We start from the raw sequence: 27,837 nt of genomic DNA on the forward strand, positions 1-27,837 counted from the left end.
TCATATTCCAAATGAAGTGTTAAATTTTATTTGAGTTAGTTTATTGATGATGCACAAAAGAACAACAGTTGATCCATCTCTTTCCAACAAAAACTAGTAAATCCTCTCGAGGTTAATTTGCAAAATTGCATTAAACTAAAAAGTTTGGGTGATCAATATAAATTAAGTGCCCATGTTGAGTATCACCATTCCAACTCTTCAAGCAGCCTTTTGCATTACAAATGATTAAGTGGACACTTTCAATTTTACAGAATTACACTGACTTTTAAACAAAATTCAGAATTCGATATTTCTGAATGCCACATTGTACTGTGAACAGCAGTCTTACATTGTGTGATAATTTTCCATCTGTACAGTTCCCTTTTACAAAGTTGGGCAACACAAAAGACATCAACTGCTTGTCCTTCTCTGAACGTGTTCAGCTCCCTAGTCCCAGTCACAGAAGGAAGAGGCAGAGGCAAGTTTAAATTATCCCAGAAAATCGAATAAATGGCTATATTTGGTGTCTTCAAGATGTTTCACCTTCTGTGGGGGATGTAGGTGTTGTTGGAGAGGCCAGATCTGGTTTTCGTGACATTCTGTCCAGTTCAGCTTGAACATCCGTTAAGACAGGCTTCTGGCCTATAAATAAAGGAGGGCACATAACACAAGATTTTAAGCTAAATGTTTTTCACAAGTAGCACACACAAAGGCAGGCTAAAACTAAGGTGAAACACAACACACAACAGGTTCAGTCCCACTGCAGGAGATCATGTAATTCCAACATTAATTACTACAGTACTCTGCATTCAAGGCTCTTACTACCATTAGCTAAATTGTCTTAGGGTAAGTTTGATAGGAAAGTATATTTGCTTACAAGTCTGCAAAACAAGTGTCACAATCAAATGGATCTACACCAACACATGAGAAAAGAGCAGTTCTGGGGGGTATAACCCCCCACATTTAGCCACCATGTATGCAGACACAGTGTACCTACAATATATGTGAACAGCCATATGTTCTCTGTGTATGTCGTCTGCTCATACAGGTAGAATGCCATGAATGCAGGCCAGAATCTGAGCTGAACAATGATGTGACATCCATGGCTTTCACCTCTGGATCTGCTTCAACTTCCTTACTTAAAGGCCCCTAGCTTGTTCCTCATAGCATACAGAAAGGACAGTAAGGAAGACCAATATATCCCATATAGATGATATGCAAGTAAAACTTTAGAGTTTGTGAAAGGTCCAGGTTTTTACACTGGTAAACCTAATGTTTTTCCTGGCTACCCATTATGTGCCTTGTGCATATCTCAGTGCCATAACACTATCCGGGGGTTACATGATGCTCAGGTTGTGTATTCCAAACCCTGATGCAATACGAGACAGTTTCACCCCAAGTTCTCTAGCAACCACAGAGGACTCAAGAAAGGTGCGGGTTCAGAGACTGCTAAGGCAAACATTTGTGAATGCTTTCCCTTAGGCATATAATCAACTTGCTCCTTGATCAAACAAGGGCTATCTGCACACAGATATCATTACAAAGGGGCCACACATGCAAAGGAAGGATAATGTATTTCGTACGAAGGACTGCTCACATAGTGATCCTTCTTTATCAGGTTCAGACACACACATCCAAAATGGTTTTGACAGGATCCATCATTTGTTTTGGGAAAATGACAAAACTCAATCCAGTCTGTGCACCCACCCACTCCCCCATAGCTGAGTGAGACTGTCAAAGGGGAACAGCACCATCTATCTTGGGAATTCAGAGACAGTTAGTACACGGAATACCACACAATCCAATATGCACAGGAATGTATGGATCCTGGATCCTACCCAGCACCCAACATTATAAGGTGAGATCAGATAAATAACAGTAAGTAATATTTTAAATGATTTTTTTATGTCATACATTTGGCACTACTGTATAAAGACTCGCTTCAGCAAAAAACTGCATCTAGCTTGGAGTGTCCATTCTATGTAATACCAAAATGTTTTATATACTGTTCATACTGTTCTTACCTGACTTTTTTGCAGATGGTGGCAAGTTGCTGCCACCCCCACCTGCAGGACTCCCTACTCCTCCGGGACTCCCAACACTACCAGGTCCACCAGGTGAGCCAGTTTTCTTACTCAGCAAACTGTTGAAAAAGTTAGCCAGCACTCCTTCGCTTGTGGCTCCAGCTGAAAAGAAGTTACACCCCAGATATTTTGATAATGCATATTAATTGTATTTGAGCTCTTAAAACATGAAATGGCAATACTAAACATTCAGATGTAAATCATCTTCTGTTCTTATTCTCTTACAGTTGTTTTAACTGCGTGTCTTTGTTGGTTTTTAGCTCTTATCTGTTTTAATTATTAGTTTTTTATCCATCCATTATCTGTGTTTAATCTTGTATTTTATTCGGATGTTTTATGTCTGTTTCCCTGTCCTCATTTGCCCTAACAATTATCGGTCAAAAAATCCTAACTGCTTTTTTATCTATAGGCTTTTTTTAAAATCCTGGTCTGTGACCGTTCATTCACCTTCTGTTACACTGATTTCAGTGCGATCAAAAGAAGAAGAAGAAAAGTTTGGTCTTGATAGTCTGCCTTTCACTCCCATTAAGGAGCTACCAATCTCCTTTCCCTTCCTCCCCCACAACAAACACTCTGTAAGTGAGGCTGAGAGACTTCAGAGAAGTGTGACTAGCCCAAGGTCACCCATAAATAAAACTCTATCTTGTCTCACGTTTTTAGGGGACTCCAGTTCAATTAACTTAGTCTGGATCTAACCCACTGAGGAAGTCAACCATATCAAAGTGATTACCTTGCTTAACTACCGGAACAGTTTTTCTTCAACGGACCACATTTCTAGTGTTTACTTAATAGATCAAGCTATTTCTCGCAAAGTCTTAAATAGGGGAAATACGCAATGAACTAGAACTTCTATTTCATTCAATTCACAAGAACACTTCCTATTTTTAAAAAGAAATCCTCATCTCAAAATTTCAGCAAATTTAATCTGATTAAAGTATAAGAAATTGCCTCCCTTAGTTTGAAGCTTAAAAGTTATCAATACTCCATAGAGTAAAATTATTTTAGAAAGGGGGAAGTATGCAACATTTTGCTATCAGGATGTCAATGTTTAGAATAATTAGGTTGCAAAACTATTATTATGTCTTACCTTTCATACTAGGATCTATTTTTTTGGATCCAGCAGGGATGGTTGTAACACTGGCAACATTGGAAGTAACCGATCTGTTTGGTGTCCTAGGGGATCCTCCAGGGACTCTCGGTGAGGTATCCTACATAGAATTAGAAAATACAATGAAGTACTTCGACTGAAATGCTGAGCTGTCAGTTCCATTTTGAGAGGGACATTTCTAAGTTATGAGATATTCATAGCAAAAAAAAAAAAATTAATTAATTAGCTTTAGATTAAGAAGTATCTGGTAAAAAGAAAGCAGTTATAGACTACTTAGTCTATAAAAGCAACTACAAAAATACTTATTTAAAAGATTATGGAAAAATGCGATGCCACTGCCCCAAACACCCCAGTTTTATCAGATGAAGGGCATTACAGAAAAGTCAGGCACAGCCTATGGCAGGCTTTTAAGAAATATTTTCTAGGCTAGGAAAATATGTAATCATTTCTATTGGGAAAGAAACAATCCCCAAATTTACTTCATGGCATTCACATTTAGAAATTGGCAAAGTTTTGAAATGCACACTTAACAAACAAAACAATGTTGACTAGCACTGTATTCCATGTCCCCAGAGAGTAACTTGAAAAATCTGCACATTATAATATATGTTTTGGGAATTTTTTCTGCAAAACACTCTTAAGACAAAAAGCTGATAAAGGCACTGAACTGTACCCGACAAAGTTGTGCAAACAGGATGACTTCGTTGGATACAACCCATTATCAGCCCAACCTTGTACATATCTGAGAATAAGTCCCATTTTGTTCAGTGGGGCTTGTTGCCAGGTAAGTAGGTACAGGACTGAAGCCTAATAGCAGCAAGCAAGCTTTCAGCTACAGATATCAAAGTTACCAGAGTATTAAATACTTCACCAAAATGAGCACCAAAATTGGATCCAAATAAATGTACTGCTAAGTTATTAGTATTTAAGTATTTACTACTAACCACTGGTCTTCCAGCTGCAGTAGGTGGCTGTTTTGCTAACAGAGACTGAAAAACAAAATGAAAGAGAAATTTTGGAACAAAAAGTTGTTGGCAAATTCCAACACAAATTTAATCTTAGTTTAAATGAAATGTAGATTAAATGAATATGTACCTGTTGCTTCATAAGAAATACTTGGTCATCTTCTGCTACTATCTCTTTCTCATGTACAAACTGCAATAAAGGGGGGAAAGCCATTAAGAGATGTCCAACTAATTTTTTTTTCAAAATAACACAATCACAAATATTTACTGGAACAAGTGGATGAAAAGCTCATGAAGATGGCTCAAATGTTGCAGCTAGTGCACAATGAAGCAGCCCATTCATTTGGCTACAAAGAACACATTAGTTGGCTCACCTGGGCTGGCTGCCTATGCGCTACCAATCCCAGTTTCCAAGTATTGATTATGACCTTCAAAGCCTTGTACAGCTTGGACCCAGTCTATCTCTGGAAGTGTCTCCACCCACCTGAGTAATACATTTTTCTTGAGATGTGCTGGGGAAGCCTTGCTCTTATCCTTTATTGGGACATTAAAATATGCTGTGGAGTCAGGATACGTCTCCACCTCACAATGGTGATTTACAGCTTTGTTACAGCTGTTGAGATGCTTATCAAGCTCTGCCATTTGGCTTGATTACTAAAGAGATCTCCTATGTTCAAGATATTACGTCTGAATATGCAACACCACCACAAATAGGGTTCACAGGGCATATGCACTGTCCCTGCCTCCAATATTGCTGTCCCATATTGAGTGGGAAGTCTGAAGGGGATTTCAAAACACATTCAGCAGAATGCACTTAGAGACCTCTATGATCAAGAAACCTGTGTTTTCATGATTCCTGATCACAGGGAGGCTTTTAAGCATGTTCAACAAAATGCAATTAGAAGCTCCTTTCAGACCTCCTTATTCAAGGCAGTAAAGTCAGGGATTGGGCAGGTGGAGCTGGCACATGCAGCCTCACACCCCCTACTTGTTTTATCTTCAAACACAATGTCTGAATGTGGACAGTAACACTGAATACCAGCTGCTGGAGACAAATGAGGGTGAACTATTGCTTTTATTCCTGCTGAGCTTCCCTGGAAAATGGCTGGCTATTGTATAAAAAAAGATGGAACACATGGACTGCTGATCTGATCAGCAGGACTGTTCTTATGTCTGTAATTCAAGATCGTTGCACTGAGGTTCATTATAATATATTATTAGGCAATGGCATTTTGCCTGCTTTATTGTGTGCAGATTTTTTTTTAGCTGGCACAGCTCCTTAAAAACTGCATCTTTGTTGTCATGTAGTGTGAAGGCACATAATAAACGACACTAATTTATTTGACAAACCTTATTACACATTTAGATCAGCTGTGTAGACTAAATTAATATAGAGATGGCCAGTTTATAGTTAGTAGTTATGATGCTGTTATCAGTGATAAGCTTCCTCGAGTTGTTGTCACTGCACTGAGCAATCAGTGTTACAAATTCCCGCCACCCCACCGATCACTAACAAGGCAATGTGTTAAATTAAAGGTATTTCTTCTAAACACAGGAAACAGTTACCTTTCTGACCGGAGGCTTTGTTATTATATCCTCAAAATTGTCACCCACTTTTAAAGTCTGAAAGTTCTCATGTAATATTCCTATCTTCTTTTCATTGTCCCATCCTGCAGGACTGAAAGCAAATACAATGTCACATCTTGAATTTCAGTTGTTCAAGGTTTGGTTCACATTCTGTCCAATCCCATCCTATACAAAGAACCCTGTTTCTTAAGGCAGAGCAGGAATTTTATTTTTCAATTTAAGTCCAAGATGGATGCTCACCATGAAGTTAAAAAAATCCCCCCTGAAACATGGGAAGAGGTTTCGTTTCTTTTTGCAACCCCCACCCAAAATATAATAATAAAGCACTTTAGTTTGGAATTGAAAGTCCTTAGCACTAAATATAGCACAGAAGAGAGGAAGAAGATAAAACAGTAGTCATTTTTCCTCTTCCACCTCCTGAAATTTTACCATACCATTGAACTACAAACATTGTTACAATACTCTTATTTCAGACAGGCTTGGTTCCTGAACAAGAGCACTCTTATTAAGGGTTAGGGATACAATGAAACACTTATATTTTTTATAATGCAAGACACCCAATAACTAAGTAACTTACATAAATACTGCATCTTTTTCCACAACAGAAGCAGATATATTGAAGGGGAATCCATATAATTTCTGGACAATAAATTTATACACGTAATCAATATTCTTATTTTCCTTTACTGAAGTGTAAATAAGTGCTGCACCATCTGAGTTATTTGTTAAAGAAAACACGGGTGTATTTTTCTGCTCGGCAGTGGCAAGAAACTATTCGTGATACTTTAATACTTCTGTAACATTCATCCAGCGGCAAAGTGTTATAACATTAAGTGTGTGATGACTTACTTAAAAATATCTGTGTATATTACCTCCTCTTGTAAAGCACGCACCAGAGTATAGAAGCCAAACATTGACACATAAACTGTTAGGGGAAAGCAGGTTTGCCCAAACTCTCAAGCGGAAGAGCAATTTCATTTCATCAACAATTTCTGTTAAAAGACAAATTGGGTGTCTTCCTAACTTTTGCACTGTTTTCCTACACTAGCCACACTTCCATGTAGGTAGGAAGGCTTCACACCTACACAACAACTACTTTGTTGACATCACTGGTTTTGTGATGTTCTGATACTTAAGAGTCTTCTTCCCCGCCCTGTAGCTCCATGTTGATTTTTCTCCTTGGGAGGAGCAAAGGACAAGGAAAGCCAGTTCTCTTAAGGGTTTTCAGGTGGTTCTTAACAGACTTTTGGGATGGAGAGGGGAGGGCTGAATTGGTTGTTTGCATTTATTTGCGTCTGATAGATCTACCTACCTAAATGCAAGGGGTTAGTCATAAGCTGAAAAATGTTCAATCACCCCTGTGATGGACAAACTTGCTGCTATCTACACGGGATATAGCTTTTCCTTCACTGAAATGATATCCTTTGCATAAAGCACCCACCTTAACTTTCAAATAACTAGGCGCTATCCAGCTTCCCATCTCGGCTTATAAGGCACATGCCTAGCTGTGTTTATTTCCCTGAGAGTCTTGGAAGCAGAACAGGATACCAGTAATTATTGCTGTGCTTAATACTGTAATCACCATGTTTCAGTTCTGGTGTGAATGCCAATTACAGAATAACAGCATTTGTATCTGCTTTGTCAAAACTAACTTTGAACAATATAATTGCTATGAAACGGTAGTAACAGGGTCAGACTCCAAAGAACAATAAAGCTTCTTCTGCATGCCCAGGGCATGCTTTTGCGTTGTATTTATCAAACAGCAGCTCTTCATACCACACAGATAGCCACTTTGGAAATAGACTATTTAAAATGCAGGTTCTGATATAGTTCCTGATATAGATCAGTTTCTGATATTTGAAGTAAAAAATTCCCCTAGGCATGGCCAGGTCCTTGGGCATCCCTGAAATAATTCTGGGCCATGGCACATAAGTGCACCACCAAATATGCTTTGCTTATCAACTCTCATAGAGCCATTGGTTCAGACAACATTATATCCAGGCTTTGTGAGCTGAGATAGGAAGTTTTTGCCTGTATATTAAACTCCTACACTACACAAACAAACAAACAAACAAACCAGGAAGCCTTTAACTAACCAGTTTGCAAAATGGGATATTATGGTTTCAAGAACAAACAAAGATTTTAAACCAATTCAAACTATACTTTAACCTAGTTTCCTGGTTTGGATGAAATTGGAAACTATGGTTGACTAGAGGTTTATTGGTTCAATTACAGAGGGTCTGTAAAGGCCATTCATAGCTTAGTAAACAGAGGGATGATCATCTAAACTCAGCACTTATCACTAACATTCAGATTACATGAGAGTCCAAGGCTTGCAGTGACTTGATAAAAGATGACCCAGCAAATCATGGGGCTTCTCAGATTATCTTAATCCAGTTGTAATTTTAATAATAAATCTACATTTTAAAGGATACATTGTAAACAAAACCGTCGGATGTGCGACTGAATGAAGTCAAAGTGCTCATCTCTGTAATCGTGCTCTTTTTCCAGGAGACTAATGGCATCACACTGTGGAGTAATAATAATAATAATAATAATAATAATAATAATAATAATGCAATTTCGATCATGATTGCATCTGTAACTTACCATCACTGCAATTATAGAAATTCCCACTGTTCATATTAGCTATGAAATATATAATCCTTGCATTTTACTACATCCAATGTGAAAACCTTCTATAGAGATATCTTAATATTTCTCTTTTTCTGGAATCTATTCATGAAGGCCAGGATCCAAAGAGCTACTGCAGCACATTCCAGGGCTACCATGCACTCAGCAGTATTTTTCATTCTTTCTTTTTAATGGCAATCTCTCACACACTGTTGCCTTGATGCTACATTAGAAACTGAAAGTCTCCTCGGGATGGCTTTAGGAATTCAGGCTTCTTGGGACCTGTGGAACTAATTTATGGTTCTTGGGAAGTTAGCCTATTAAGATTTAGAACATAAAAAATTAAAATACAAGAGATATAAATAAAAACCTGAACCAATATTCGGCATTTGGTAAAACTTGTAAAAATATTTATAGGATAAAATATATTCTAAAAAATTTGTCTAGTATGCATTTTCTTACTGCATGGGAAGATTGATCACCCTTCTCGGATATAGAGAAGACAGGTGATAAAATATAGAGAATAAACAACAGAATATTGAGGGGGGGGGTTCTTCCTGAAAAATTCCAACGAAGTTTTTAGTTTAAACAATAACTTAGCTGCACTCCTTGACCCACTTACTAGAGACTAATGGTTCTTCCAGACAACTTTACTCAAACCTCTATCATAGCTTAAAACTGCCATTTTCCTCCCAAGGCCTCTCCATAACTGCTTTACTTCAACCTCTGGCACTGTTTAAAATTATAGCTAATTTTAACTTTTCAATGTCCCTCCCTCCTTGCAGAACTCAAACTTCTCCATCCTTCGTTCTTCAGCTGCCTCATGTGAGAGGGATAAATGATGTGGAGCCCTCAAGTATTCCAGTTTACTCAAACCTCCACCGTTTTCCTCAGTTCTATCCCTGCTTCACTCAAACTTCTGCCATTATATTAAACCATGAGTTTTCCCCTCTCAATGGTTCTCCCTTCTCACTTCCATGCCATGGCCTTGCAACTGTGCAACCTGCCTTCACTTTTGTTCCCCTATCCTGCCCTGACTTCATGCAAATCCAGGATTATGATGTGGTACTAAAACTCCTCCAGTGGGTGCTACGCAATGACATTGTTACATTTTTGTTATATGGCAAAAAATGGTTAAAATAACTTTCTGATTTTTAATATAAAGCTGCCATCCATTATACAGTCTTGCGGAATTCAGGCTATTAATTAAAATCTATACCTGCAGTACAAAGCATCTTTGTTCAGTTGCTCAAACAATGTGTTAAATATTACACTTGAGAAAGTGAAGAATACTTAAGCTGATGGAAAACCAATGTGCAGTATTGAAAATGGTTTTATTTAATAGAAGTTTTCCCACACCCACTCCATTTAAAAATATATTCTGTAAGCTCTGTTTTCCTTGTATAGATATGTCTCGTTACTTGAAATTAGAAATCATTAAAAAAAATTCTGATGTACAAACATAATCTGAAACATGAAACAAACCTTTGTACAAACTACTACTACAGGAATGCCTAAGTTGCATGTTAGTGTATCGGCACCCAGCGGTAAAATTACACTGTCATCTTTGTCCTCCTGTAATGAAGTATTTCTCCTCTGTGGAGAAGCTGGAAAGTCTTCCCCTGGTTCTGTGTATTCCTGAAAATCTCTTACAACTGAAATAAGAAAGAAAAAAATGAATCAAGCAAGTACTTTGTTCCTGGGAGTCTGTATTTGTACCAAATACTTTTTATTCTATTTAGCTTTGCCAGGTTTTAAATGTCAATTTATGTTTTCCTAAGTACTCAAAGAAGCATTACTACTACTACTACTACTACTACTACTACTACTATTATTATTATCTATATACCACCCTTCATCCAAAGACCACGTGGCGGTTCACAACATAAAAATACAAAATGAGTACACAAAATACATAATAAAAACAAAAACAAACCAATAACCCCCTCCCACAAATTAAAAGGACATAGGGACAGATAAACAAACAAACAAACAAACAAACAAACAAACAAACAAACAAACAGGGATTTAAGGAAGCTGCAAAATTTAAAAACCAGTCTTTCAAAAGAAGTGTGTTATTTCAATTAATAGTTCTAAACATTTTGAAATATACTCTACGTGTAACTAAGTTCTTCGACACAAGTTTACACTGCACAATAGACAGCAAAGTTAAGAACTAAGGCAAGCAAGTTAATAGATAAAACATATATAAATATAAGTAGTTATAAAGTGGCAAACCCAAACATTTTAGGGTTTTGTTTTGTTTTTTAACCATAAGGGCAGCAGTAGTTATTTTATTTAACCCAAATTCTGTAAGGTTTATGTCAAATACAGGATGTAATAGGTTATCGAATTTACATTCTAAATGTTTCAGTGAAGACTGGTAAATCTAGCGTCTGGCATTTTAAAAAGATGCTAAGTTACCCAAAAAACAAAACTTTCAACAATACTGGAATTAACTTACTTCTGGACCCCAAACTAAACATACATACAGCAAAAAAATCCTCCCATGCAGATCTTTTAGGCACCTTAAACTCCCTAAATGCCAGCTTTATTACTAATTTGTTTGGCTTTAAGCCAATATTGCTTTGTTCTGGAAATTCCAGAATTTAGATTGTATCCAAGAAAGAAGTGACAAAAGCTGTTGTTTTGTTGTTGCTGATTTGTACCTTTGTCAACAACACCTATTCGTTTCAGTGGATGGTATATTGATTGGTAATTGAAAAGTAGATGGTAAAAAGACAATACAGTAGAAGCATATGGAAGGGAAGACAATGGGAGCATTTTGCAGCAAAGATGCAATGCTTATAAGACCTCATAAGGCCTCTTCTGTATGATGGAGAAGACAATCAGATTTCTGACAACACATGCAAGCGTCCACTATCATACCACCACAATCTTCTTTTGGGACTAATCTAAGAAGGATTTGTTTGTTTTTTAACTTTATAAAGCCAACTTCTCAGCAGCTGGAATGTTAAAAATATTTGTATTACAGTTTCATACAAAATATCAAAACAGTTTGCAACAATTAAAATACAGGAAGAACACAAAACTTAAAAGAGATCATATTTATGAAATGTGTACGGATAGTAGGGCCATATAGTAATTACAAGGAACTGACTAGTTACATTAAGAGGCTCAGTCCACGTTATGGGCCAAAGGTACATGTCAAAGCACAAACATTATTTTATGAACCACTTCAGAAAGGTGTGATTTGGGAAAAGGAGCTGGTAGGGGGAAAAGCACCTCTTCCTTCCTAGTATTTATCCAAGTCTGAGTAATCTTCTCTTGAAGCTGCTTTGCTTTAAAATTAAAACAGAGGGGTGAAAAGACGAGAAACTCTGTTTTGGTACTCTTATATGCATGTTTGTATGTAACATTTATTTAAACCCCCCAAAATATTTATTTCAAAGATCACTCCTTTCACTAGCTTGCAATGAGAGCTATGCTAATGCAATGTGTACTTTAGATAAAGGTAAAGGGACCCCTGACCATTAGGTCCAGTTGTGACTGACTCTGGGGTTGCGGCGCTCATCTCACTTTATTGGCCGAGGGAGCCGGCGTACAGCTTCCAGGTCATGTGGCCAGCATGACTAAGCCGCTTCTGGCAAACCAGAGCAGCGCACAGAAACGCTGTTTACCTTCCCACCAGAGCGGTACCTATTTATCTACTTGCACTTGGACGTGCTTTTGAACTGCTAGGTTGGCAGGAGCAGGGACCGAGGAACGGGAGCTCACCCCGTCGCAGGGATTCAAACCGCCGACCTTCTGATCGGCAAGTCCTAGGCTCTGTGGTTTAACCCACAGCACCATCCGCGTGTACTTCAGATACCTGCTACATAATGCAGAATGTGTACAGCAGGGGCAAGGAACCCTCACCCATCAACAGAATTTCAGCTGGCCCTCTAAATATCCTCCTAACCATCAGCTGTTGAGTAGGGAGCTGCTGCGAAGTAAAGGGGCTGTGTTGTGATGGTGTGTAAAACATACAAACAGCTCCTTCCTCTGCAAGAACATCAGCTGCAGAAGGGAAAACATCTTGAGAGAGAGTGTGACGGGCTTCCTTCAAATATACAAATAGTGCCCAAGTAATTTGCAATTGGATGCAATTTTTGTGATGCAAGACCATATTGAAGTTCGTGACTGTGAACAGTTCACAGTTCAACTGTACTTTGATGTTATTTTAATTCTTGTGTTGCGACTGTGCCTTAGGTAAAGTCAGAACAGAAAAAAGCTCACCAGCACACTTTAGCAAACAAAACTCTATGGAGAAAATTGAAAATGAAACCCGAGTAAATACTAAAAATTAAATATATACTTCCATCTCCAAGAAGAAAGACTTTTGTGTGTTAATGTTATGGTGTGTTAACAATGTGTAGGTCTCATTAAAAACACTATTGAGGCTGGAATGCAGTTCCTGTCAGCTTTCCACTAGAGTAATGTGGTCCTTGGCCTGAATTTAGGTCTTCACCCCTGCGTGTACAGGGTACACTGAATTTAGAGGGCAAAGTATTTCTATTTTCTTTTATACAGGAAATTTCTATCCCAGGAAGCTGCTTAGAAGAGTATGAAAAAGGTATGAAAGCAGAGCCTTCCGAAAAGTCAAAGCAAAGGTGACAGCGGTAAGACCTCTGCTAAATAAAAACTGCTCTTTTTACTAATGCGTAGAACTTACTCTTCTCCTTCACCATTTTCTACAAAAATAAACAAATACCCTGAACTATATGAGAAATAACTATATGAGAAATAAAAATATTGCACTCAAAATGATTAAATTGAGTTACTATAAAATTTGTTGAGCACAGGTTTTGATCTTCTAGGTGAAGAATTTGCATTCCACAGAACAGAGAACACCCCCCAATGCATCCCTTCCAAGCCCACTAAACTTAAGCATTACATCTTCACAGTTCATTCTTCCAGCTGTTGTTTATCATTTTAAGAATTGTTTATCAATTTAAGAATTGTTGTTAAATACCATTGATGTGCATTGCATTTTATACCTCCAGGTATAGGGCGGTAAAGAAATTCTAATAATAATAATAATAATAATAATAATAATAATAATAATAATATAACAACAATAATAATACACAATATGGCAGGGCCCTGTCTCAAGGAGCTTACAATCTAAACGTTGGCACAGGAGACTAGACTACAAAAGAAAAAAGAAAAAAATGGGATCAATTTCCATAGATATAGCAAGCCAATGTTCATGATTCTGCATGAGTAAGGACTTCTCTTTTATTTGCGTATCAAAAACTATATAGAGAAGCTCTCAACAGCTCCATGCATGCACAAAATGAGCTGCTGTAGCAGAATAGATTTTAGTAATATTTGCTTTCAGAAGTTTTGAGCCTACTGAATCACCCTATCCACATGACTAACATTTTAGTGCATCCAAGTCCAGATAACATTTCCGCATTATTAAAGCTAAAAGCTAAAAACTATCAGAATTAAAAGGATGTAACTAACTTTTTTGCTCTGGCACTGAATTTCATATAACAAAGTTTTACAATGGATTTAAAAATCTTATGTTGACAACAAATATTCAACAGAATCTATTATCATGTGCTAAACCATGACATTCCCAAGACAGGTTGCAAAGATAATGCTACATACATTAGATACTATAGTTATATTATAATGAGAATTCACATGGTCAAGAGAAACCCCTTATAAAACTGTTATAAAGCATAAGAGTGAATATAGTTAAATCAGCTGACAAACATGTTGGCATTACATTTCCTGTAATAGACAAACATATCACAAAAGCGTACATTTACACAAAGATGAATTCAATAAATATTTTTCTAGCATCTATAAAGTGTATGTACTCACTTTTTTGCTCCATTTCTTTCATTTCTTCAGGAGGGATTTTTAGTTTGTCAATATGCTCCCTTACAACACTTGCCCATTTTTGTAAAGAGTCTAAAGCAGCCCATGGCTTAGACATGTCCACCACCAACATAATCAAAGTGTCCTTTAGAGAGATAGCTTCCAATGCAAATTTAAGTAGACCTTTATGATAGAGGTCACCATCCAGTATCCATACATTACATCGTGTCTGATCTGTAAAAAAGAATAAATAAGGTGTTCTTAACATGTACCATAGTTTATTATCAGTGGACAATATCCAAATGAGTTATTTTCACTCATTAAAAACAATGAACTGATTTAAATGGCTCTTCTTGAAATATGACTACCATTGGTACTCACTGCTAGTATTTAGAAATATACTATTAGAATGATAATGGTTAAAGGTCAAAACTCTTGAATGAATTTGGATAGCAGATAGTTCTCAAGCACGGTTTTTAAATCTTTTGACTAGCAATATGCCTGGTGAGACAATCTTGATGTTGATCAGGTTTCTTAAGCTTGCAGTATTCTAAGCTACACAATATGGATTCTTATGTGTATTTCAGAGCACAAAAAAAGAAATTTTAGAGAGTGGAGAAAGGAGGGAGAGAAGGAGAAATATAAAAGGAAAAGGCAGGAAGACTAAAGGAAAAATAGGTTGGGAAGATTTAGGATAAAAGGGGAGAAGGGAAACGGGAAGTAGAAGGTGAGAGACCAGGTCAGAGAAAAGAGGCAAAATTAAGGAAATATTACAAATCGAGGGCTTTTTAATATATAAAAGGCAAGTAAGGGAAAGGATATACAGTGGTACCTCGGGTTACATACGCTTCAGGTTACATACGCTTCAGGTTACAGACTCCGCTAACCCAGAAATAGTACCTTGGGTTAAGAACTTTGCTTCAGGATGAGAACAGAAATAGTGTTCCGGCGGTGCAGCAGGAGGTCCCATTAGCTAAAGTGGTGCTTCAGGTTAAGAACAGTTTCAGGTTAAGAACGGACCTCCAGAACGAATTAAGTACTTAACCCGAGGTACCACTGTAATAGAAGTGTACAGGTGTGAAGAAAGTCAATCGACAGTTTTCCTTCCCTATCTCATAGCACTAGAGCTAGGGATCATCAAATTAAATTGAAGAACTTCACACAATGTGTAGTTAAACAATGGAATTTGCTCCTAGAAGATGCTCTGATGGACCGCTTTAAGGGAAGGTTATACAAATTCATGGCTATCTAGTCCTGATGACTATGCTACTTCCTATATCAAAAGCAACATGCCTCCAAGTGATAGTTGCTGGGGTTCACAAGCAGGTGAATGTTATGCTGTTTGTGATCTTACCATAGACATCTGGTTAGCCACTGTGAGAACAGAATGCTGGACTAGGTAGGCTTTGGGCCCATCTAGCAGGAACCTCTTTCAGTTCTTATTCCACTCTGGTATTGTTAACATCACTCACCACCACCACCCAAAACCCCCCACTCATTCTCCCTAAAGGCACCCTCCCCATACCATTCATCCTCCTTTGCCTGCAAACTCCCTTCCCCGAACAGAAAACAAGGAAATGCAGTGATAATAAGTTGAGATAGAATCTGGAAGTTGCTGACTAGTGAAAATGCCATACATTTTTAAAATCTGGAATATTCCCAAGCAATGAATACTCATTGTTGTTGTTATCAGAACTGGTACTTACCATCTCTGTCTTCATCATGTACATTTAAGTACAAATATTCCATTCCTCTTCCTTTCTTGTATTCAGCAATTCCCTGAAGTTTTCCAATTAAACTTGTTTTACCTGCACCATCTTCCCCTGGGAAAAAAGTTTAAAAGTGGACTTTATTAATAACATATATGAAATATATTTCTTGTAATATTTCCATTTCAATCTGTGAAACTTACCAGTATTTTGCTTTAGGACACATGGCCCAAATAGTAGTCTGTAGCAAACATTGCCATGTAGACATGACTCATGCTTCTGTCATGTGTATTGCATTATTAGCAAGAAAAGCACATGAACAAGTCCTGTTGCTGCTATCTTATTTGTACAGTGGTACCTTGGGTTACATACGCTTCAGGTTACATACGCTTCAAGTTACAGACTCCACTAACCCAGAAATAGTGCTTCAGGTTAAGAACAGAAATTGTGCTCCGGCAGCAGCAGGAGGCCCCATTAGCTAAAGTGGTGCTTCAGGTTAAGAACAGTTTCAGGTTAAGTACGGACCTCCGGAATGAATTAAGTTCTTAACCCGAGGTACCACTGTAGTTTTAATAATTCATATGGGGAGGTATGGTGGGCCCCTCTGCTGCCACGGGGAGGTACAGCAAGGCCCTCTGCTGCTTTGGGGAAGCACAGTGCACCCTCCACCACCACGGGGAAGTATGGCAGGATCCCCTGTGGCCGCAGGAAGGCATGGCAAAGCCCTCTGCTGCTATGGGGAAGCGCAGTGCACTCTGTAACTGTGGGGATGTATGGCCCTGTCTGCTGCCATGGCGGGGCACGGCACACCCTCCACCGCTGCAGGGAGGTATGGCTGGACCCTCTGCCCCCGCAGGGAGGCCCAGCAAGGCCCTCCACCCCTGCAGATATATATCATGAAATATTGAGATATTGTGATATTTTGGTGGTAATATGTCTAAGAAATGTGGGTTTTTGGCAGGCAAGTAGTTAGTTTCTGAATGGTCAGAGAAGTCTGGCAAAGTTCCCAGAAGCTTCACTGTCATCCCCACATTTCAGATCTTTTACACATTATATATGCAAATCTTCTGTTTTCTAGGTGCTTTTCTGCATATATTTTCTATAACATTAGTAGGAACATACAACTCTTAGAAGACACCTTAACCTTTCCCTACCCCCCAAAAAACTCTATCAAGTTAGTCTGTATTGCCCAATTGGGAGGTGTCACTAACCTAGAAACAGAGCAACAGACACTTTTGAATATATTTTATAAAATATTCTCCACAAAATATGCAATTCCTAGTGTTTTTAAAACAAATTTGCACTAGTAAATTTCAGATAATAAAGTTTTAGTATCACAAATATTGATACAATGTTTTGGGTACATAACATTTAAATAAAAACATAGCTACAGAGAATCATTTTTAAAGTTAGCTGCAAGGCATATCTGCTCAGCTGAGATGTAAGAAATTTAGATTGCTAAACCACCATTTATTGGCCCAAGAACACATACATTCCTGCATTTCCCTTCTAACCCCTTGCCTCAGTTCAATACCATGTTAGGAAGCAGGGAATAAAATCACAGTTTCCCAGTTAAGATGTAATGGGAAACAGTGGCTTAAATAAACCAAAATGTCAGCACTGAATCTTGGAACACAAAGAACATGCAGCCATATAATTAATTCTTGGGCAGATAAAACCATGGTTGATCAGTTTGAGACTGTTACCTCTGTGCTAGCCATAAACAGATGAGTTTATTTCCAGTCTGTGCCAATTCTGCATGTGTTTATTCATGAGTCCGATCTGTCCCATATCATCTTTGACCTGCATTTTTTTAAGTCTGTGCAAAAGATTGTATTTAAATTGTACTTAAATACATAATTTATCTCAATGTACAGATTTCATGCTAAAATATGCATTTAGGTGCTTTTTTGAGCTGAGAACTAGAGAAAAGCAAACTCTGAAGAATAATTATGGTTTATTAATCCAGGATGTGTGAATTGGGTCAATTCATTTAAAAATGCAAACCCAATGAAAATCTCCTCCATCCCTATTCTGCCCTAGGCCTTAGTGTATAAAAGAAACTTAAATATCAATGGCTATCAATGGCTACTAGCTGTGCTCTGCCTCCACAGTTGGAGACAGCATGTTTCCAAATATCAGTTGCTGGACATCAAAGGGGGGAGAGTGCTCTTGTGCTCAGGTCCCACTTGTGGGTTTCCGACAGGCATCTGCATAAACACTGGGAGAACAGGATGTTGGACTAGGTGGATCATTGACCCAATTCAGCAGGCTCTTATGTTTTTATGTCATAGGAGTAGCAGAAGATATGCCTGCTGGTATTATGTAGTGCTTATAACAACCTAACCTATCCTCATGTAAATAAAAATTTCAGTATAATCAGATGCTATGGGGAAAAAGAAGTCAAGATAAAATGCCTTTTAACAAAACAGGTTCAATTCTGAGGCACATACACTTCAAAAATAAACTTTGTGCTCTCCTATAATACATCATCTTATTAAAAAAAAACCCAATACTATTTGATGAGCATGAATCAAAAGAAAGAACAATCATAAGCGCCAGTGTAGACATGCTTTTCAACTTCATAAGCACAGTTAAGTGGTTGGGAATGAGCCATGAAATTGCATACTCCACCACCAGATCCCTCTCTATCACTTCATTCCACTTCTCTTTATTATGGTGAAGCTTTGCACAGGCACCAAATCTAAGCAAAAGGATAGCTAGAGTTCCCTGTTAATTAATACAACTAGGATAAAGTGGAAACCCCGACAAGCCCCGCAAAGTGGCTTGCCTGGTGGGGTGGAGGTGCAGCAATAGCCTCCTGTGTCAGCAGAGTTGCTGCCACTTACCAGGCCAGAGAAGGGAAGGGGCAAGATGGCAGCAAGGTTGGGCCACACTGGCCAACCTCATCCAGTACTGCCTCCAGTGCATCCACACAGCCCGAACTACACCTTTCCTTCTGGTAACAGCAGTGACATCGCTGCTGGGAGGCTACTGTTCTGGTTGCACCTGACAAGCTCCATAGTTAATATTGGTGCCAATAAAATACTTAACTGAGGGGTATGGATAGAGAAAGAAATTGCTCCCAATACAAGAGGAGTCTTGGCTGACCAGTTTTTGAGCATGCTTGCAATAGTGAACATTTTGACTACACCAGACCCTGGTTAACTAAAGCAGGCAATGCTACCATCACATTGGATTTTACAACTTCACTGGCCATCCTATAGTCATGCATATCTAACAGGGATCTATAATGATAAAAATAATTAGTACCTTTCTCATAGAAAAGATCTTAATTTAAAATTTAAGACAAAATAATGGTCAAGTAAATGGTTTAATAAAGTTAAAGGTAAGGTAAAGAACCCCTGGGCAGTTAAGTCCAGTCAAAGGCAACTATGGGGTATGGCGCTCATCTTGCTTTTCAGGCCGAGGGAGCTGGTGTTTGTCCACAGACAGCTTTCTGGGTTATGTGTTCAGCATGACTAAACTGCTTCTGGTGCAACGGGACACCGCGACGAGTGCCAGAGCGCATGGAAATGTTGTTTACCTTCCTGCCACAGCGGTACCTATTTACCTACTCAAGGTGGTATGCTTTCAAACTGCTACGTTGGCAGTAGCTGGGACAGAGCAACAGAAACTGATCACCATCATGTGGATTCAAACTGCTGACCTTCCAATCGGCAAGCCCAAGAGACTCAGTGGTTTAGACCACAGCGCCACCCACCTCGCATAAGTTATAAATAAACATTAAATGGCTTAATAAAGTTATAAATTACTGAGAGTATAAATATAAAACTTAGGATGCTCAGAAGTAAATTTCCAATGAACAGACAACCCTCCTTGACCAGACCTATTTAGTCCAGCTTCCTGTTTCTCATAGTGGTCAATCACATGCCTTTAAGAAGCCCATAGGCAAGACACGAGTGTGATAGCACTCTACTGCTATTGTTTATCTGTGACTGGTATTCAGTAGCATATTGCCCCTGGTGGCTATATACCAGTGTTTCCCAACCTTGGGTCTCCAGCTGTTTTTGGACTACAACTCCCATCATCCCTAGCTAGCAAGACCAGTGGTCAGGGATGATGGGAACTGTTGTCTGAAAACAGCTGGAGACCCAAGGTTGGGAAAGACTGCTATATACCATCTCCTCAATCAAACTAGTACCCATTGATAGTCTTATCCCCAATGAATTTGTTTAATCCCCTTTTAAATTATGCAAGCTGGTGGACATCACTACATCTTGTGGTAGCAAATTCCATAGTCAACCATGCTCACTTTTTTTCCTAGACTAAAAAGTCCCAAATGCTGTCACCTTTCCTCATAGGAGAGTTGCTCCAACACCTTGATACTTTTGGTTGCCCTTTTCTGCACCTTTTCCTGCTCTTCAATATCCTTTCTGAGGTGCAGTGACTAGACTATTCTAAGTGTGGCTGTGCTACATATTTATATAAAGGCATTATAAGATACAGTACAGTGGCACCTCGCAAGACAAATGCCTCGGAAGACAAAAAACTCGCAAGACGAAAGAGTTTTTCGGTTTTTGAGTTGCTTCGCAAGACGATTTTCCCTATGGGCTTGCTTTGCAAGACGAAAACGTCTTGCGAGTTTGTTTCCTTTTTTCTTAAAACCGCTTGAAGAGGTGCAGTTGCAACTGACCGAGCTTCGCAAGACGAAAAACCGCGCAAGACGAAAAGACTCGCGGAACGAATTAATTTCATCTTGCGAGGCACCACTGTAATTAGATTCCTTTACCTAATGGAGAATTTGCCCTTTTCACAATGGGTAAAGGCGAGCTACTTACCATGACGCCCCAAATCCCTTTCCTGGTAAATCATTGCCTGCCTACCCATCAGTGTATGTGACATTATAGTCTTTTGCTCCAATGTGCATCACTATACACTAAACTGCATTTTCCATTTTAATGCCTATTCACCTGCTCTGGAGATGTCCTCCTGGAGCTATTTGCTATCCCTTTTTGCTTTTACAGAATAATTCTGTGACATCAGCAAACCTGGTGACCTCACTGCTCACCCCTAATATATTATGTATGAACTTACTAAAAAGCACTGGTCCCAATACAGATGCTTATGGGGCTCCACTTCTTATATCCTTCCATTGGAGCACTATCCATTTATTTCTGTTCTCTGCTTCCTATTCTTAATCAGTTACCAGCCCATAAGATATAGCTGTGGGGTGACATCGTATCTTATCCCATGGTTGCTTATGCATAATTAACTCATTGAATTCATTGCCATGGTAAAAAAAATAGCACAAAAAACAGTATTTTAAAAAAGTTAAGTTTATGGGAACATCAGTCTATCAATGGTTACAAGAAGGCATGAAAGTTAAAAGTGCAATATCAATATCCATCCAGTGTATTATCATGCTTTTCCACTATGTTCTTTTTACAAGTTTCCCAGAAGCACTTGATCAGCCAGTGTTGAATACAAACCAGTAGAATGTTTGGATCTTTGATCTAACTCTTAAAAAAAGAGTTCATACTATGTTTTTTATGAATGAAATAATGTAAATAATACATGCTAAATATCTGTCATTTTGATTTTTACAAATCTCTCTGCCACAAAAAACTTGTAGTACAAAGTAAGAGGGCTATAGCATGTTATTATGACTATGAAACATTATGCATTTTTAGCTCTCTCTATGGCCTTGTCTACAGTCCTTTCACATTCTATACTCCATGTTTTGCAGAACTATGTGTTTCTCTCAGTTTTTAACTTTATTATTTACCTTCATAAATTGCCCCCCTTTTGTCACATAGAACCTCAGGGCAGTAAAGACACATAATGAAACTATGAAACAATTAATTTAAACTTCATTAAATCAATGAAGTGCTCTGCAGCAGCATAAAAAAGTTAGGCCCACTCAACAGATTTTCCTGAAATGCCTGTGCGAAAGTATGTGTTTCAAGCGGTTATATAAAAACTATCCTTGAGGGTAACAGCTTTTTCTCAATAAGAGAGTTCCACAAACAAGGGTTTGCCACAGAGAAGATCCTACCTCTGTATTACCTCTCCTTCCTAAGCTTTTCTAGTAAACTAAGAGGTAAATTCCTCCTTGTACACTGCTGTTCTGTAATATCTAGTAGTACAGTAGTGTGTTTATCTACAACCAGTATTCACTGCAAGTACGTAGAATTTCAAGTGTTACAGTATTCTCATCAATGTCACCCCCAAAGTGTGAAAACTAAGCCAGGAGTTGCTTGAAAAAGCCAGCTGGAAGGATTACCCACATGTGGGTCTACTCATAAACACTTTTAAGATTACTCTTTCAAGCAACAAGCTTATTGAGAGCACCATATTGCAGGGGAAGCTAGTAAGAGAACTAACTTCTCCAAGGACAAAACCCAGAACCTATTCAGGGACACCAGTCAGTACAAGATGCAGATAGCACAAGACATCCCATCAAAGAAACAAAAATAAACCAGCTGATGCAGCAGATGTACCCTAACACACCCAATTTTCAGTTTCTCCCAAGCACCCCAATGAAAGCAACACCTCTAAGTGTGAAGAAAGAAAAAACAGAAGGAGGTGCTAACTATATCAAATGGGTGGAGCCATGAGGGTATAAGGCAAGCCAGCAACGGAGAGGCAGGCTGATGCTGACACATAATGTGACAACAATGCCTTTGGCAGGCCTTATGCATACGGGCAGAGCTCATTCCCCTAGCCTGCCAGCCAACAAACAGTAGAGGCCTCTATGGATTTTGGAAGTCAGGCTTGAAGTACCACACAGCATGCAGCTGTAACCAGAAACAATAAGCAGAAAAGGGATTTAAGCCCTGTGCCGATAGTGCATTTCCAGTTCTGCGGAAGGGAAGCTGCCAGTTTCTGCACAAGGCTGGGGGTGGGTGGGAAGGCAACGGTGCGATCAATGAACCACTGCGGATGCCCCTCCCTCCTGCACAGCTTACAAACACAACGAGGTCCATGGCCAACAATTCGGCGCGCACACCCTCCGCCCTCATTAACAACAAGTGAAAACGATCGCAAACGGGAAACGAGACGTGCAGGCAAAAAACCCAAACAGAACAGAAACAAGGCGAGGAGAAGAAAGGGCCGCTTACCCAGCAGCACCACGTTTTTCCCCGGCGGCAATTTAGACCTGGAACGAGTCGACACCTCGCTGAGGATGCAGGACCTGCAGGGGCAAAGAAGAGAAACGAGGAAGGCAGTGAGGAGGCAGGAGGGAAGGTCCAGCGGGAGAGAAACAAGCTCCTGTCAAGCGGAGGCGAGGAGAAGCAGAGGGAGAAGAGGATGGGCAAGGTGGGGAGGATGGGGGAGAAATTGAGGAAATGGGGATAGGGAAGTGGGGAAAATTAGGGGGAGATGGGAATAGGGGGAGAAATGGAGGAAATGGGAGTGGGGGGGAGATGGAGCAGTTGAGGTGGGGGAAAGAGAGTGGGGGATTGAGATGGGGATGGGGTGTAGGGGGTAGATGGGGAGAGATGAAGGAAATGGGGGTGGGGAGAATTAGGGGAAGATGTGGGGAATAGGGGGAGAGATGTGGGGGGATGGGGTGTAGGGGGGAGATCGGGGAGAAATGGGGGTGCGGGAGAGATGGGGAGGTGAGGGAAACGGGGAGATGTGGGGGGAAAGAGGGGGAGAGATGTGGAGGATGGGGCGTGAGAGATGTGGGGAGAGAGGGAGGAAATGGGGAGGTTGGGGGGAGGAAGAAGAGACAAACCTCCCCCGCCCACCTCAGAGAGGGAGGACCAGCAACATGGCGGAGGGGGCATTACAAGGGGGTTTTTTTCCTCCTCCCCCCGTTCACGGGACGCCCCACTTAAAAACAAACAAAAGGCGGGGTGTGAAGGGAAGGGAATCCGCCAGGTGCGGGAAGGAGGGCGAGGAAAGCACCTTTGCCCGCAAGGACTGGAGTGCAGGTGGGGGGGGATAAGAGGAATGGGGAGGAGCTACCAGGTAGTAACGGTCCCTCTCTGAGGAGGCGAGGCGACCGGGTGCGGGTGGGGGGGGGCGTCCTCAATTACCAGAGATTCTGCCCGTCGTCCTCGTCGCCACCCGCTCGCGAGTCCGCGCCGCCGCCGCTACTCGTGGCGTTGAAAGCGGCCGCAGCCCCGTAGCCTGAGCCCAGCCCCGGCGAGGAAGAGGAACCGTAGGAGCCGGCTCGCCCTCCTATCGCCGCCGCCATCTTCGCTGTACACACGCGCGCGCACACACACAGAGTCGCAAGAGCGCGCAGAGGGCAGGCGCGCGCCCCTCCCGAGGAAAGCGCGCCTCTGACGCGGACGCCGCCGACGCCCGACGCCTTCCCTTTCTCTTCAATGAGGGAGAAAGAGGAGCGGGGCCGGGCGGCCGACACCCGGCGTTGCCGAGGGACCCGGATGTAGGCGGGCCTGCGAGGCGCGAGGGAGGAGCGGCGGCGGCCGCCCCCACCCCACTCCGGCTGCCTCTGCGCAGCCCACCCCCCTGACTGGGACGTTGTTGTTTGTTGTTGTTGACGTTGACTTGGCGCGTGACGGAACCCCCCCCCAAAAAAAAAAAACCCGGAAAAGGCGCGCATGGCACGTTGGGCGGAGCTCACAGTCGCCTCAGCGACCTGCCACACACACCTTTTCAGGTGTCTTCGAGCGGCTTTGCTTTCCGGCCAGGTGAGGGCTAACGCCGCTGTCAAAGCATCCCCTGAAGTAGCTGCGACGGCGGGAAGCGAAGGTATCGATTCCGGCGCCTGAAAATGGCCTTAAAAAGGGTTGGGCTAGATGACCCCCGGGGGTCCCTTCCCTACTGTGATTCTGAGAGAGGCGCCATCAATGACCAAGCCCTGCCCTCTATGGAAACCCGCCGCCTCTGGCCTGAAAACACAGGAGTCTTGGAAGCAGTGCTTTTTCCCCTAAAATAAATAAACATATTGAAATACTGCCCCTCAATGAGGCCAAACTTCGATTCACAAAATGTTTAGGGGTATGCGTATCCCCAGAAAAAAGCACTGCTTGGAAGTACCTTCCATCCTGTTTCCAGAGAGGAAGCTGTGCCAAGTCTCCTTTGCAGCAAAAGCAAGGAAGAGTCTTTTTGGCTCCTTTCATGACCTGACGGATTCATTACCGCATGATCTTTTGTGGAACAGATTCCAATTCATCAGATGCATGTGTTTGAGATTACACTCCCTGGTCCACAGACACGTATGTCCGTAATGAAATTTGCGAGTCTTTAATGTGCAGAGGGACTCTTTGTTTTCATGATACTTTAAGCTCAGCAGGTTGCTTGTGGCACATTTCAACCAACACACTAAATATTTGCATGGGTGAAATTGGCTTTAGCGTATGCTACAATAAATCTGTTTGTCTTTAAGGTGCCATCCACAAGACACTTTCTTAAATATTTGCTGTAACAACTGCTGCCCAAGTGGAATTTATAATCATCCAAACCTGAAAGTCTGCCTCTCCTCTAATATGTGAACCTTGCCATTAGCCTGAACATGAAACATGTTGATGTCAGAGGTGAAAAACCCAAATGGACCAAACTAATAATTCTCAAGGGTCCCATGCTCTACCACAACTCATGTTTAATAGATCCACTTTCCCACCCTTAATGACAGCGAAAAACTACTATGTAATAAAGCTGTCTCGCCTTGCCTCATGGAAGGACTGCTGCTCTGACAGAGTAGATTTGGTTATTCAAGAACAGTTACGGTACATATGTACTGTATCTTGATTATCAAATTGACTGTGGAATTGACTACTGACTTAGATTCATAGAATTGCAGAGTTGGAATGGTCATTTAGTCCAACGCCTCTGTGATGCGGAAATCTTTTGTTCAGGGCATGCACACATGTGAGTGCAGTTCTGGTGCTTTTTTCACAGTTGGAACACTGGCATCTGCTGGAGCGGTGTTTGCCTGTGGCATAAATTTGGAGGGTGAAGGAAGTTCAGGTCCAGCGCATGATCTTTTTGTTAGGCTAAGGCAGTGGCTGGTTCAAGCTGATCAGCAATATGAACCCAGGTCCCCTCAGCCAAAGTCCGACAAACTAACCAATACCCTACACTTTGCCAGTTCACTATTCTAGTGTCAGCTGACACTAAAGCAGGAGTGGGTCAACACAAGACAATAAATGGGTTAACACAACAGTCTCCATTCTTGTGCTGTGCTTGGGGGCATAACTATAGACTCTATGGTGGTGTGACTATGGGGCTGTCATGATGAGCTCCTACACTTTAAAATGCACCACTATGATGAGACAGTCAAATCAGCCATGATAAAATGGGCACAAGATATTGGATACAACATTATGTTTGAGGACTGGGAAAGGTTATGGACCACCGGTATGAAATTTACGGCATGTAGTGCCTTAAAGGAAAATATTATGAAAATGATGTACAGGTGGTACATGACCCCAGTCAAACTTGCAAAGATATACCATTTGTCTGATAATAAATGTTGGAAATGTAAGGAGGCTGAAGGAACTTTTTACCACCTCTGGTGGACATGCCCGAGGGTGAAGGCCTTCTGGGAAATGATTTATAACGAGTTGAAAAAGGTATTTAAGTATACCTTTCAGAAGAAACCAGAGGCCTTCCTCTTGGGCATTGTGGGCCAGAGGATACCTAAGAAAGACAGAACCTTCTTTCTATATGCAACGACTGCAGCAAGAATTCTCATAGCTAAATACTGGAAGGCACAGGAGCTACCCACACTGGAAGAATGGCACACACAACTGATGGACTATATGCAACTAGCCGAAATGACTGGCAGAATCCGAGACCTGGGAGAAGAGGCTGCGGAAGAGGATTGGAAAAAATTTAAGGACTATTTACAAAAACATTATAAGATATATGAATGTTAAAAATTTGCTAAGGTTTGAGGTAAATATGCTTCAGTATTGAAATTCGGAGTTGATAGAAACAAAGTTAATGATTGAGAAAAGTTTTAATTTCAGAGTGAATAATTAGATGAAAATACAAAAACACAGGAAACAAGGTATTAATTTGCTGTTTATATTTATTATAAAGAATGCAGGGATGGAGGAGATGGGGAAGTCCAGTGGATGATGAAAAAAAAAAAAAAAGACTTCGAAAAATGAATTTTTTCTTGTTTAATTTCTTTTTCTTTCTGTAAAACCGCTTTTGTTGTGTTATTGATGATGGATTTAGATTCTGGAAAAAAGCAATAAAAAAATTTATAAAAAAAATAAAATAAAATGCACCACTATGCCACTGGGGATGTATATAAATTAAAATATCCACAGAGAGAACCTTCCTGACATGTTAAACACAGTACCATCGCACATATATAGTTTGTGCCGCACTGTAAGTTTTAAACTATTCATTTATTAAAATTGTATGTATTTGTTTAATTAAATTTATATCCAACCCTTTCTCCCAAAGGACCCTAGAGTAGCAATCTCAAATGGGAACCCTATGTTACTGCTTTCAGCAGATAAAATGACATGGAGAGATGCACAATTAGTTTGATCCTCACTCTGCTCAGGATTGGGCAAAGCAACTATGTCCGACTTCATGCATAGAGAAAGTATTGGAGGGTGAAAGCTGAAAATAATCGTGGATTTGAGAGCAGGGATCCTATTCTGACAAATTTTGAAATATGCTGTGATTGTGCATGCTTCAGTATGCTGACTCAGGATTGTCAAGAGATTTTTTTGGACACATTCCAAAATATGCCAACACGTTAAGAAATTTATATCAGCAGCCATTCTGTCCTTCATTATGGAATTGCAACATTGCTAATCCATATTGTAAGATGCTCTTTATATGGTCTTCCCTAAATGAATGTGCATCACAGAAGACTTCTGTGTTTTCAGGTCTAGTTTGAAAATGGTAAGCAATGTTACACATTATTGTAGAGTTTTATAGTTAAAAGCCTCTAAACTGCATGTTATTTCATATACTCTAATCGGGGGGTGGGTGAAAAAATTATGCTGAGAGCCAGGATTCTGTGCCAA

General features: G+C 40.3%; 1 protein-coding gene across 1 annotated transcript; it reads right to left on the reverse strand.

The window, feature by feature from the left end:
- Nucleotides 1-24,128, reverse strand: DYNC1LI1 (dynein cytoplasmic 1 light intermediate chain 1). The gene is made up of 13 exons (XM_053410417.1): nt 23,911-24,128; nt 22,987-23,060; nt 15,899-16,015; nt 14,196-14,426; nt 9,843-10,012; nt 8,159-8,252; nt 6,301-6,436; nt 5,703-5,814; nt 4,267-4,326; nt 4,116-4,160; nt 3,151-3,271; nt 2,004-2,165; nt 1-621 (listed from the first exon to the last, which is right to left on the reverse strand). The coding sequence occupies exons 1-13, from the start codon at nt 24,069-24,071 to the stop codon at nt 509-511; spliced, it is 1,596 nt and encodes a 531-aa protein (XP_053266392.1). The 5' UTR covers nt 24,072-24,128; the 3' UTR covers nt 1-508.
- Nucleotides 24,129-27,837: the final 3,709 nt, after the last annotated feature.

This window comes from Podarcis raffonei, chromosome 12, assembly GCF_027172205.1.
Source record: "Podarcis raffonei isolate rPodRaf1 chromosome 12, rPodRaf1.pri, whole genome shotgun sequence".
In the NCBI taxonomy this organism is placed as follows: Eukaryota; Metazoa; Chordata; class Lepidosauria; order Squamata; family Lacertidae; genus Podarcis; species Podarcis raffonei.

Coding starts and splice junctions, on each gene's coding strand:
- DYNC1LI1 (XM_053410417.1), bottom strand. CDS start 24,071: ATGGCGGCGGCGATAGGAGGGCGAGCCGGCTCCTACGGTTCCTCTTCC. Junction 8,253..9,842: donor TAGTAGTAGTTTGTACAAAG/GTTTGTTTCATG, acceptor ATTACTCCACAG/TGTGATGCCATTAGTCTCCT. Junction 622..2,003: donor ACCATCTGCAAAAAAGTCAG/GTAAGAACAGTA, acceptor CTTTATTTATAG/GCCAGAAGCCTGTCTTAACG.